Genomic DNA, 12,294 nt, shown 5'->3' on the forward strand with positions numbered 1-12,294 from the left:
CTGGACAGAACAAGAGCTTGAACAAGGAGTTGTGAAGCATGTTCTGAAAGAAAGGGCCGGATCTTCTTGATGTTGAATAAAGCAAATCTGCAGGACCGGACAGTTTTAACTTCACAATATTAAATATTTAAATTTTAATAATATTTCACAATATGTTTTTTACTGTATTTTTATAAAATAAATGCAGCCTTGGTGAGCAAAACATTTTTTTTTCTTTTTAATATTAAAAAATCTTAATCATTCCAAACTTTTGGCTGGCAGTGTGTGTATATTTATAGCAGGTTTATGCATGACTTTAATAATGAAGGCATTGCTCACATGATAAGGGTTTTCAGGGTTATAATTGGGCCTCGTCAGCCGCACATCCTTTCGGGCTGAGCTCGTGGAGTTTCGACGTCTCGTCTGTTGTCGATTTAATCCACCTGTACTCTGCCGTCTCACTCGCGGCACACTTCTCCTCTTCCTCAGTGCTTCAGAAACAGCCAGCAGAGAGCGAGAGTGAAGATAAGCAGCAATGAAGAGCGAGACATTTCTGAGCTTTAGATGGTAATCACTGCCTCATTCACAAATGTCACGGTCAGTGTGTAATGACCACTGCATGTGTAACAGTTTTGCATTAAATATCCCACCTGGGATCAAGAAAAAGTGTGCATTTGTATATATATAAAAAAAACGTGTATGTGCTGTATGAACCCAGCTAGCAGGTTCTCTCAAAATTACAAAAAAAATGTTTCCAGTATGTTAATAGGATGTTCATTCAAAGTTATCTGTTCTTAAATAATGTTCTCAAATGTTTGCACAAAAACATTATCTATACATTGTTCATGGAAAACATTTTCTGAAAGGTTTAATTTGGACGTTTCTCTAACGTTTTTTAAACTTTACTACTAACTACTTTTCAAAATTTCAATATTCAAAAAGTAACGGAGCGTGGATCGCGGAAGGCGTTCCCCTAGCGTTTGTCGACGCAGCTCGAGTTCCTGAAGAGGAACATTATTTATACATTATTCATGGAATGTTTTATTTCTGAAACATTTTAGTTGAACGTTCATCTAATGTTTTTTTAAATGTTACTATTTGTTTCAGAATGTTCAGAGAACATTCAAAAGTAACATTCCCATGATGTTTACAAAATTATAAAATGGAATGTTCCGCATACATTCAAAAGTAACGTTCCCGTAATGTTTGTTAAATGACAAAATGTCGTTCACATAACCAACAAAAACATTCAGAAATAACGTTTTCATAACTTAGTGGGGATGTTAGCAATACATTCTTAGAACATACTTTTTTTGTTAGCTGGGTATCTGGTCTTTTAAAATGTTCTGAAAATGTTAGCACAAAAACATTATTTATACATTATTCATGGAATGTTTTATTTCTGAAACATTTTAGTTGAACGTTCATCTAATTTTTTTTTAAATGTTACTATTTGTTTCAGAATGTTCAGAGAACATTCAAAAGTAACATTCCCATGATGTTTACAAAATTATAAAATGGAATGTTCCGCATAACCAAGAAAAACCTTTTTTAATACATTTAAAAAACGACATTTTGAGTAATGTCTTCATAATTAATGGGAAATGTTTTCAGAAGGTTTTGCCAATGTTCCCATTAAGTCCTGAATGTTCAAAATTTTCAGTTTTTTTAACCGTTTTAAAAACTTTTTTTTCTTAGTTAGAAATGGAAACATTCCATTTTTATAATTGTGTAAACATTATGGGAACGTTACTTTGCAATGTTCTCTGAACGTTCTGAAACAAGTCGTAACATTTAAAAAACGTTAGATGAACTTCCAACAGGAATGTTGGAAAACGTTGAAAAAATGCAGAAAAAACGTTGCATAAAAAACCCAAAACATTTTTGTGCTAACATTTTGAGATTATTAGATAAAGACCAGATCACTTTGAATGAACGTTTTACGTTACTGGAAGAACGTTTGTTCGTAACTTTGAGAGAACCTTCCCAGAACGCTCTGAGAGCATTTCCTGTTAGCTGGGATTGGCTTGATGAATGACGTTATACGGCTCACACTAAACTATTAATCGTACAATAAAGATCAACACAACTTGAACTCCATCACTGCTGTTCATGTGTTGCAGGTTTATTAATGGAAATGAAATGAAACACCTCTGGAGTTTGCAGGATGATGCCAGTAAATGGGAAGGTCTCCGCAGAATCTCAGTATATCAGGGCTCAGAAAACTGATGTCCTTCAGTGGTTCTTCAGATGCGATCCAGACCAGAGACCCCACGTCAGGTTTCACCGCCACAGTGTCGTCCTCCTATCGGTAATCAAAACAGAACAATGGACAGAACACTGAGACCTGAAACTTCCAGATTAACTCTTTTTTTGATTGGATGGATCAATTAAAATTGTAAATGTATTTATAAAAAAAGAGTTGCGTTTGAGTTGCTGTTAATGAAGATGCTTTTTGCACACAAAACCTTAAATGCCTGTTCACACCGAACATGATAATTATAACGAGAAAGATACTTTTAAAAGTCATACATTTGAAAGATATGGAAGCTTGTTTCCACCACATAATAAAAAAGCAAAAATTAAAAAGTAATTGCAGCTGAGTTTCTAAATTGATATCTTGCAATTCTGATTATATTTCAAAATTCTGACTTTTTTCTAAGAGTTGCAAGTTTATATCTCACAATTCGTACTTTTCTTTTCAGAGTTATGAGTTAATATCTCACAATTCTGAGGGTTTTTTTCAGAATTACGAGAAAAAATGTCAGAATTGTGAGATAATAAGTCATTATCTTTTATTTAAAAAAATACTCTTTCTTTCTTTTTTAAATCCTGTGGCGAAAATGGGCTAGCAGAATGAATAGAATAGAATAGAATAGAATAGAATAGAATAGAATAGAATAGAATAGAATAGAATAGAATAGAATAGAATAGAATAGAATAGAATAGAATAGAATAGAATAGAATAGAATAGAATAGAATAGAATAGAATAGAAGAGTCCACACCACAACTATAACGATAACAACAGAGGAGCGATATAGTTGACATCCCTTTCAATTATTTTTCCAGCTGATGAATGACAAAAAGTTGAGAGCCAATCAGAATCAATTCTACTTTAATGAGCTTTAGTATTTAAAGCGGCAGACGACCAAAATGCAGCGCGCTTTTTAATAAGAGAACGTTATCGCATGTTGGTGTGGACACTAAGTTAATCGTTGTATTTATATTTATCATTTTCAGTGTAGATGGCTTTTAACACATTGATCCTGACATCGAGCATTAGCTCAACCAATGACATGAGTTTGGGGGCGGGGCTATCAGTTTGACAGACAGTAGATGGGGGCGTGGCCAGGAAACGGGTATGACATTCAGTTTAGTGATGCTGATGGTGCCGGAATTACACACTGAGCTGTAAGTAAACATTTTGAGAGGAAAAAATCTGAGGAATTTCTTGAGAAAGTTTATACCTAGGCACAATTACAGCTAATTACCTTTCATTTAGCTTGAGATACGTTTCCAATTTAGTCTCATTTATGTATGTGTATTCATGTAGCAGATGCTTTTATCTGAGGTTTGTGAAACATGACGGACATGTAGATTCACTTCTGCAGGACTATTTTTAGATATCATCAATTTCATTCATATTTCGTCAAAGCGGAATGCAGATATGGTCAAAATAGCCAATGTATAGTTAATGGGTTTTTAGTAAGCGGTCTAATATGTAGAATGTAGCATGTGGGCATCAGAAAGACTTTAATGGTGATCATGTTGCTCCTCACATCAGAAAGTTCAGATCTGACTTGTGATTTGATGTAACACTTCTCTTTTCCAGGAAACTTGACTGCTGTAATGCCCTGCACAAGAGTGGAAATAATGGAGTTATTTTATGAACAGCTCTGAAATGAGATGCACATGTTTATTATTATGTGCTACTTACAGCTTTAAAGTCTTGAACTTCCACAATCTTCCCATCTCCAGCATCTGAATCATCTTCTATCTTTATATCGATGTTCCTGCTGTAGTGAGTGCTGGTCGCCTGTCAACACCAATATACCAGGGTTATTACGTTTTTTATATTAAGTGTTAAATTGAGTTTTTGCTTAAAACACGAAAAATATCCGCCAATGGGGTGATTTAAAAAAGTGAAAAGAAGATTATTTTTCTTGTGCCACTGGCAGATATTTGGTCTTGTATACATTCACTTAATTTCAGTGCAGACAAAAATACTAAGTTAGAAAATGATTTTTTTTGCGATGTTTGTTACTTGAAATAAAATAAATATTAACTCTTAATTTAAATAAAATATAAAAACTCCCATGTACTATAAAATAACTAATAAAACTATACAGACTAAACAATAATAATGATAAAAATGACAAAAACACATAACAAAATAAATGTAAAAAAAAAAAAACTAATATTAAAATGAATATAAATAAAATATAAAACTGTTTATTTCAATAATTTCTTATTTTACCTTAGTTTAACTTGATATACTAGAATAACTAAAACTAAAACATAAATTAAATGTTATAAAAACTATATATATATATTTAAAAAACTGTGTGTCTTGTTGTTATAAAAGAAATTAAAAAAAAATATATATATATATATTTTAAATGTTAAGATTAAAAATAATATTTTAATATTTTAAAAATAAAAAAATGTCAAAACACACAACAAAATTAATTCTAAAAATAACCAATTTTAAAATGAATAAATTAATATGAATAAAATAAAATAAAATATTTCAGCTAGTTGCTAAGGCAAAATTTCTCATTTAGTTTAACTACTATAGTAACTAAAACTGAAATAAAAATGAAAATAAAAACTAAATAGATATTTAAAAAAAACTAAAACTACTAAAAAATTACAAAAACACACAACAAAATTACAAACATTTAAATGAAAGTAATAAATATAAAACTAAAAACTAATTCAAAATGACTAAAAACTGTAGTAGTATCTCAATGATACTAAAATAACACTGCAACATACAAATATTACATATTTTAATCTAGTGGTTTTCATCAAGGAGAAACGATGCTAAGTAGAAATAATAAAACTAACAATATAATCGTGCATACTTGTCAAAAGGAGGAGAAAATGCTTCCAAAAAAATAATCATTTATTATAAATAATGTAATGTGTGACATTTTTTTTTCTTTTGTTCATTAATCAGTTTTGGGTCTCCACTTAATCTGAGTCCTGAAGCAAACCTACTGTAGTTGAGAATCACTGATTTAATCCATATAAAACATACTGTATAATATTGGTGCATTATTTTGTGCAGAGGTCCAGCAGGTCGCTAGCTTACGGCTGCAGCTCTTACTGGCCGTTTGTGTTTGTGTTGGGAAGTGATGCATGCTGATCTGTTTGCAGTGTTAACGCTGCATGATTATAACCCAGCACACAGACCTCGTTGTTTGCCGTCTTTAACCTGCCGGATTTTTTTGAAATACCAGAGGTGCCTGAAATCAATGCACACTGACGGCTGCAAATGCAAACACGCCGCTGCTTGCTTCATTGATCATTCCTGACCCTTTGCTGGGACAAACTGCAATTTAAATATTCTCATTCAGGCTCAAACCTACTGTGCTTTAAATATCAACACGTCTGCGCTATTGCATCAGCATGCATTTTAGAGAAACTGACTGTGTGATTGTGCAATGCGGAATATTAAAAATGTATACTTTAAATATAGCAGTGTTACAAAATACCCCTGACGAATGCATGCATGCAAATTAAACCCAAAACGCAGAACAATTTGCTGCACATCAAGAAGAACAAATAGTAAAAATGTTTCATCATCACACAGTTTCCATCCAGTTAACTCGTCACAATAAATTCTGTCATTCCACTTCGATTTACTTCATCAATAATGAACGTTTTATTGCAGGCACTACTTTGGTTTGCTTTTATGGAGCTCAAGTTTTAGTGGGCTGAATTTGATAGAAGTAATATTTTTGTGTTGGAACTTGCTTCTCATATTGCACTCATTTTGAGCCAAACTAGGTTAGACTACTGTACTGTCTGGTCTGAGACACTTACTTCTTTCTCGCTGAATTTCCACAAGTAAAAAGCTCCAATGCCTCCAAAGAGCAGCAGAACGGCTCCGGCGATGAAGGCTACGACCGCCGTCTTCTTCAGACGCACTAAGCCTCTGTGCTTCAAGCTACTGTTAGCCTTATTAAGCACATATTGTTGGAATATAGACAGAAATCAAGTATATTATGTGCATAATGTGAAGTTTAAATAAAAAATGAAAGCATCACGTACCTCAAAAGGAACTTTTTGGGATGTTTTCTCCATGGCGTTCTCGCGTCTGCTGAAAGCAGAGCTTTGTGACTTCATGGATCTTCTCTCAAGTTTCTGTCATGTAGGTGAGAAAGAGGAAAAATTCAGAGAAAATAAACAAGGTCCTGGAGAAACCCAAGACTGGAATTCCTCTCTGGGGATTTTCTGTGGCCTGAGAAAACACGCTTCAGACTGTTCATGCACAGTTTGACTGAATTTGTGTAAATTAACAGGTAAAAAGAGACCCGGTATACCTGAATTCACTGTAGTAAATCCAGGGGACGCTTTCGAAAGCAACATTTATAATTAAATTCAACAAAGTCAAGTAAGGTCCTTTAGTTTTACTAAGGCTGGATCTGTATAAGATCTCATTTATGAACACTAGCTGTCACAAAACTCATTTTCATGACTCTTTTGCATATGCTAGAATTACATTTAACTGATTAAATAACACAAATGTTGCAGTGATGAAAGTATGTGACACACATGAAAACTCTTCTTTGTCAAGCTTTTCTCACTATAAACATTCGCCAACCAGCTTCATCAGGTGCATCATGGGATGCTTTCTAACATTTTTGAAGGAGAAACATGTGTGAGATAAACTAAAACTAAAACCATTAAAAACAGTTTACTTGAAATATATATTAATAATAGAAATAATATAATAAAATAAAAATAAAATAATCAAAATAAATGTTAACCATAATTAAAAATATATATATACTTTTTTCATTTTTTAATTTCAGCTATTTGCAAGGGCAATATTTATTATTTTCATTTAGTTTAACTTGTACTAAAATAGCTAAAACTAAAACTGAAATAAAAATAGATTTTAAAAGTGTGCAATACAAATATAATAATACAAGCATACTAAAGAACTAATAAAAAAAGACAAAAGCACACAACAAAACTTATTCAGTCTAAGTAAATGTTATAAAAGTGGTAACTTTTTTAGCTTTTAAAAAATGAAATCCAATGTGTGTTTCAGTTTGTTACTCATCCAACATAAATGTACATTTTATGACTAAAATAATTGTAGGCACAATTTATATTTATGATCAAAAATGAAGTCAGGAGCCTTAAGATCAGTAGGTTTTAAGATAATAAATTATGTTCAAAAGTTTGACTGGTTTTGACAAAACGTAAATTTGACCATAAATTAAATGTTTTTATTAAAAAATAAATAAACAACTTGTTCAGTTTAAGTAAATGTTATGAAAGTGGTAACTTAAAAAGTTAATATTATTAGTTACTATTAGAAAATATTAATTGGATGAGTAACAATCTGCAACATACATTAAATATATATTTAAAAGTTTAAAAGCTTTTTAAAAATGACATTTAATGTGTTACAGATTGTTACTCATCCAATTATCCATTTTTAATATAATGCAAATTTAAATTTTATGACAAAATTGAATTGTCGGCGCAAGATTTAACAGTTTTTATGATCATAAATTCTGACTGGTTTTGTCAAGGATGAAAAACATTGTAGATTTTACCATAACTTATTTTATTTCTCATGTTTTCGTTTCTTAAAAAGAAACCTGTGTAAGTAAACATTATAAAAGTAGTAACATTTGTAGCTTTAAAAAAATGACATTTAATGTGTTACAGTGTGACAAAAAAAGTGACTTGCAAACACAATCACATTATAATCATCCAAAACATGCTATGAAAAAAACAACAGGTAATATTGATAAAAATATATTTTGTATATACAAAACATCAACGCAGTCAATGATAGTATGTACAGCAACAATATAACAGTGTATGGTATCAGGCTTCAGTAAATCTGCCGGGACTCTCCGTGGCGATGGGTTTGGTGGAGTGTGTGAAGACTATGTTCTCCGAGTCTTGTCTCCGCTGTGACTGTGGAGAGCAGACGTGAATGTAATCGTACTGACTCTGCTGGTCTTCTGTAAGGCTGTGCAAGGCCACGCTTCTGTTGGTCTGCGTGTCGTAACTGCTCCTCTGAAGCGTGGCCTGTGAGCACGGCCTCGTCCTTGAGAAGGTCGACAGATGTCTGCTATTAACGCTCACAGACGGGCTCCAGCATCTGTCCGAGTGACCCAGGATCCTGCACTCGCTGGTACAAGCCCACAGACCTGAGGAAACACACTCCGGTCAGGACTCAGGACTCTTACACAACTGCCACGGAATAAAAACAATAACAAAAGGCATTCATTTTCAGCCCTGGAGTTTCATGCCTTAGACTGGCCCACTTTTTATTTATTTATTTTTACTGGCCTTTTCAGTGCCGCCTTTGCACTTTCTATTATCCATTTTTCATCTATTATTTTTTGCTCGCATATCTCCAACAACTGACTTTTTTTTTTTTCTTGATCCCGCTGTCAGGGGAGTCAAAAGATAATTACGTCATCAGATTCATCAATTAACTTCAGAAATGGAAGATAAGGGACCATTGTGATTCTTTATCGTTTATTCTTTAAGAAAATAGTGTTTATTCTTGTATTCTTGTAGAAAATAAGTGTTAATTCTTTAAGAAAATAAGGGACAGAATAAGGGACGCTCCAAATATTTGTAGCCTACTGTACCATAATGTAGGCTGTCTGCCTGCAGTTCAAATGTTCTCAGAAATAATCACAATTGTTTTGCTTAACCTATGTATGTACAATTATTCTAAAAATAATTTTTAAGTCATATAAAAAATGTCATCGGCCTGAGTAAATAGTTCCAATATAGAATTGTGACTTCACAAGTGTACAACTGGCATGAAATCTGAAAGTGTAACAACTGAAGGTCTATTAAACGTCAGTCAATAAAGCATTTTTAACAATTGCCTTTTCAGTTCCGCCTTTGCACTTTCTATTATCCATTTTTCATCTATTATTTTTTGCTCGCATATCTCCAACAACTGACTTTTTTTTTTTTTCTTGATCCCGCTGTCAGGGGAGTCAAAAGATAATTACGTCATCAGATTCATCAATTAACTTCAGAAATGGAAGATAAGGGACAATTGTGATTCTTTATCGTTTATTCTTTAAGAAAATAGTGTTTATTCTTGTATACTTGTAGAAAATAAGTGTTAATTCTTTAAGAAAATAAGGGACAGAATAAGGGACGCTCCAAATATTTGTAGCCTACTGTACCATAATGTAGGCTGTCTGCCTGCAGTTCAAATGTTCTCAGAAATAATCACAATTGTTTTGCTTAACCTATGTATGTACAATTATTCTAAAAATAATTTTTAAGTCATATAAAAAATGTCATCGGCCTGAGTAAATAGTTCCAATATAGAATTGTGACTTCACAAGTGTACAACTGGCATGAAATCTGAAAGTGTAACAACTGAAGGTCTATTAAACGTCAGTCAATAAAGCATTTTTAACAATGCATTTAAAGTTTTGAACTAAAATATCATTGCAACCATATAGCCTTTGAATGAATGAAAATGCATATTTTTCAATTAAAGAAAACTTAGGGAGTGTGGGCTGCTTCTGGTGCTGCTTCAATAATGAGGTCCAAGTTTAACTGATTTGGCAAAATCAAATCGTGGACTGTGAAGGGAATTGCCGTTAACGCGAGTCCCGCTCCCTGTGCAGCGGGAGCAGCAGAGGAGTCCGCCTTCCTCAAACGGCTACTTCACAAATAAAACAATGATTTGAGCAAAAATAATGATTAATTATCAATTGAGAATTTGTTATTGATATGGATCAATTAACTTCAGAAATGGAAGATAAGGGACCATTGTGATTCTTTATCGTTTATTCTTTAAGAAAATAGTGTTTATTCTTGTATTCTTGTAGAAAATAAGTGTTAATTCTTTAAGAAAATAAGGGACAGAATAAGGGACGCTCCAAATATTTGTAGCCTACTGTACCATAATGTAGGCTGTCTGCCTGCAGTTCAAATGTTCTCAGAAATAATCACAATTGTTTTGCTTAACCTATGCATGTACAATTATTCTAAAAATAATTTTTAAGTCATATAAAAAATGTCATCGGCCTGAGTAAATAGTTCCAATATAGAATTGTGACTTCACAAGTGTACAACTGGCATGAAATCTGAAAGTGTAACAACTGAAGGTCTATTAAACGTCAGTCAATAAAGCATTTTTAACAATGGCATTTAAAGTTTTGAACTAAAATATCATTGCAACCATATAGCCTTTGAATGAATGAAAATGCATATTTTTCAATTAAAGAAAACGTCGGGAGTGTGGGCTGCTTCTGGTGCTACTTCAATAATGAGGTCCAAGTTTAACTGATTTGGCAAAATCAAATCGTGGACTGTGAAGGGAATTGCCGTTAACGCGAGTCCCGCTGCACAGCAGAGGAGTCCGCCTTCCTCAAACGGCTACTTCACAAATAAAACAATGATTTGAGCAAAAAGAATGATTAATTATCAATTGAGAATTTGTTATTGATATGGTCTGGTGAAAATAATAATATGGGCTGCGAGAAAATAATAAATAAAAGAGTGGGGCTGCTATGAGTGCAGGCAGTCTAGGGACAGCATCCATAATTCAACCCAGTGGCATGACAACACCGGCCCTCGAGGCCAAAACAAACAGACCGGCCCACTAGGAATCCTCCCGGTGCTCCCGATTAGCCAATCCGGGCCTGACAAAAGGTATTGCAACTTTTTAGCTCACAAATCAGATTTTTTTTCATCACTACTGCGAGTTTAGATCTTATATAAACTTCAATCCATTCCAATCAACAGCAATTGAGTATACATCTCATAATTTTGACTTCTTTCTTGTATTTCTGAGTTTACATCTCGTAATTTTTACTTTTTTCTAAGAATTCTGAGTTTACATCTCGTAATTTTTACTTTATTCGTGGATTTCTGAGTTTACATGTCGTCATTTTTACTTTTTTCTTGGATTTCTGAGTTTATATCTTGTAATTTTTACTTTTTCTTGGATTTCTGAGTTTATACGTCATAATTTTTACATTTTGTCTTGAATTTCTGAGTTTATATCTCATAATTTTTACTTTTTACTTGGATTTCTGAGTTTATATCTCGTAATTTTTACTTTTTTCTTGGATTTCTGAGTTTATATCTTGTAATTTTTACTTTTTCTTGGATTTCTGAGTTTATATGTCATAATTTTTACATTTTGTCTTGAATTTCTGAGTTTATATCTCATAATTTTTACTTTTTTCTTGGATTTCTGAGTTTATATCTTGTAATTTTTACTTTTTCTTGGATTTCTGAGTTTATACGTCGTCATTTTTACATTTTGTCTTGAATTTCTGAGTTTATATCTCATAATTTTTACTTTTTACTTGGATTTCTGAGTTTATATCTCGTAATTTTTACTTTTTTCTTGGATTTCTGAGTTTATATCTTGTAATTTTTACTTTTTCTTGGATTTCTGAGTTTATATGTCGTCATTTTTACATTTTGTCTTGAATTTCTGAGTTTATATCTCATAATTTTTACCTTTTTCTTGGATTTCTGAGTTTATATCTCATAATTTTTACTTTTTTCTTGGATTTCTGAGTTTACATCTCGTAATTTTTACTTTTTTTCTTGGATTTCTGAGTTTACATCTTGGCATATCAAGATGCTGATTAGACTTCTGAGTTTACATCTCGTAATTTTTACTTTATTCGTGGATTTCTGAGTTTACATGTCGTCATTTTTACTTTTTTCTTGGATTTCTGAGTTTATATCTTGTAATTTTTACTTTTTCTTGGATTTCTGAGTTTATACGTCGTCATTTTTACATTTTGTCTTGAATTTCTGAGTTTATATCTCATAATTTTTACTTTTTTCTTGGATTTCTGAGTTTATATCTTGTAATTTTTACTTTTTCTTGGATTTCTGAGTTTATACGTCGTCATTTTTACATTTTGTCTTGAATTTCTGAGTTTATATCTCATAATTTTTACTTTTTTCTTGGATTTCTGAGTTTATATCTTGTAATTTTTACTTTTTCTTGGATTTCTGAGTTTATATGTCGTCATTTTTACATTTTGTCTTGAATTTCTGAGTTTATATCTCATAATTTTTACTTTTTTCTTGGATTTCTGAGTTTATAT

General features: G+C 32.2%; 2 protein-coding genes across 2 annotated transcripts in view; both read right to left on the reverse strand.

Annotated features, from left to right (window-relative positions):
* LOC107567431 (leukocyte cell-derived chemotaxin 1-like) overlaps window positions 1-6,298 on the reverse strand; it is an 8,420-nt gene extending 2,122 nt beyond the window's left edge. The window contains exons 1-6 of the mRNA XM_016253106.1: window positions 6,260-6,298; window positions 6,032-6,166; window positions 3,918-4,016; window positions 3,760-3,834; window positions 2,131-2,281; window positions 319-470 (exon numbers count right to left, since the gene is read on the reverse strand). Of these exons, the coding sequence (XP_016108592.1) occupies window positions 319-470; window positions 2,131-2,281; window positions 3,760-3,834; window positions 3,918-4,016; window positions 6,032-6,166; window positions 6,260-6,292 (645 nt within the window). The 5' untranslated portion in view covers window positions 6,293-6,298. The remainder of the gene's footprint in view (window positions 1-318; window positions 471-2,130; window positions 2,282-3,759; window positions 3,835-3,917; window positions 4,017-6,031; window positions 6,167-6,259) is intronic.
* Window positions 6,299-8,056: 1,758 nt separating this feature from the next.
* LOC107567420 (protocadherin-8) overlaps window positions 8,057-12,294 on the reverse strand; it is a 12,220-nt gene continuing 7,982 nt past the window's right edge. Inside the window, exon 3 of the mRNA XM_016253097.1 lies at window positions 8,057-8,385. Coding sequence (XP_016108583.1) covers window positions 8,057-8,385 — 329 coding nt within the window. The remainder of the gene's footprint in view (window positions 8,386-12,294) is intronic.

The sequence above is a fragment of the Sinocyclocheilus grahami genome, unplaced genomic scaffold, assembly GCF_001515645.1.
Source record: "Sinocyclocheilus grahami isolate Dianchi unplaced genomic scaffold, SAMN03320097.WGS_v1.1 scaffold1158.1, whole genome shotgun sequence".
Taxonomy (NCBI): Eukaryota; Metazoa; Chordata; class Actinopteri; order Cypriniformes; family Cyprinidae; genus Sinocyclocheilus; species Sinocyclocheilus grahami.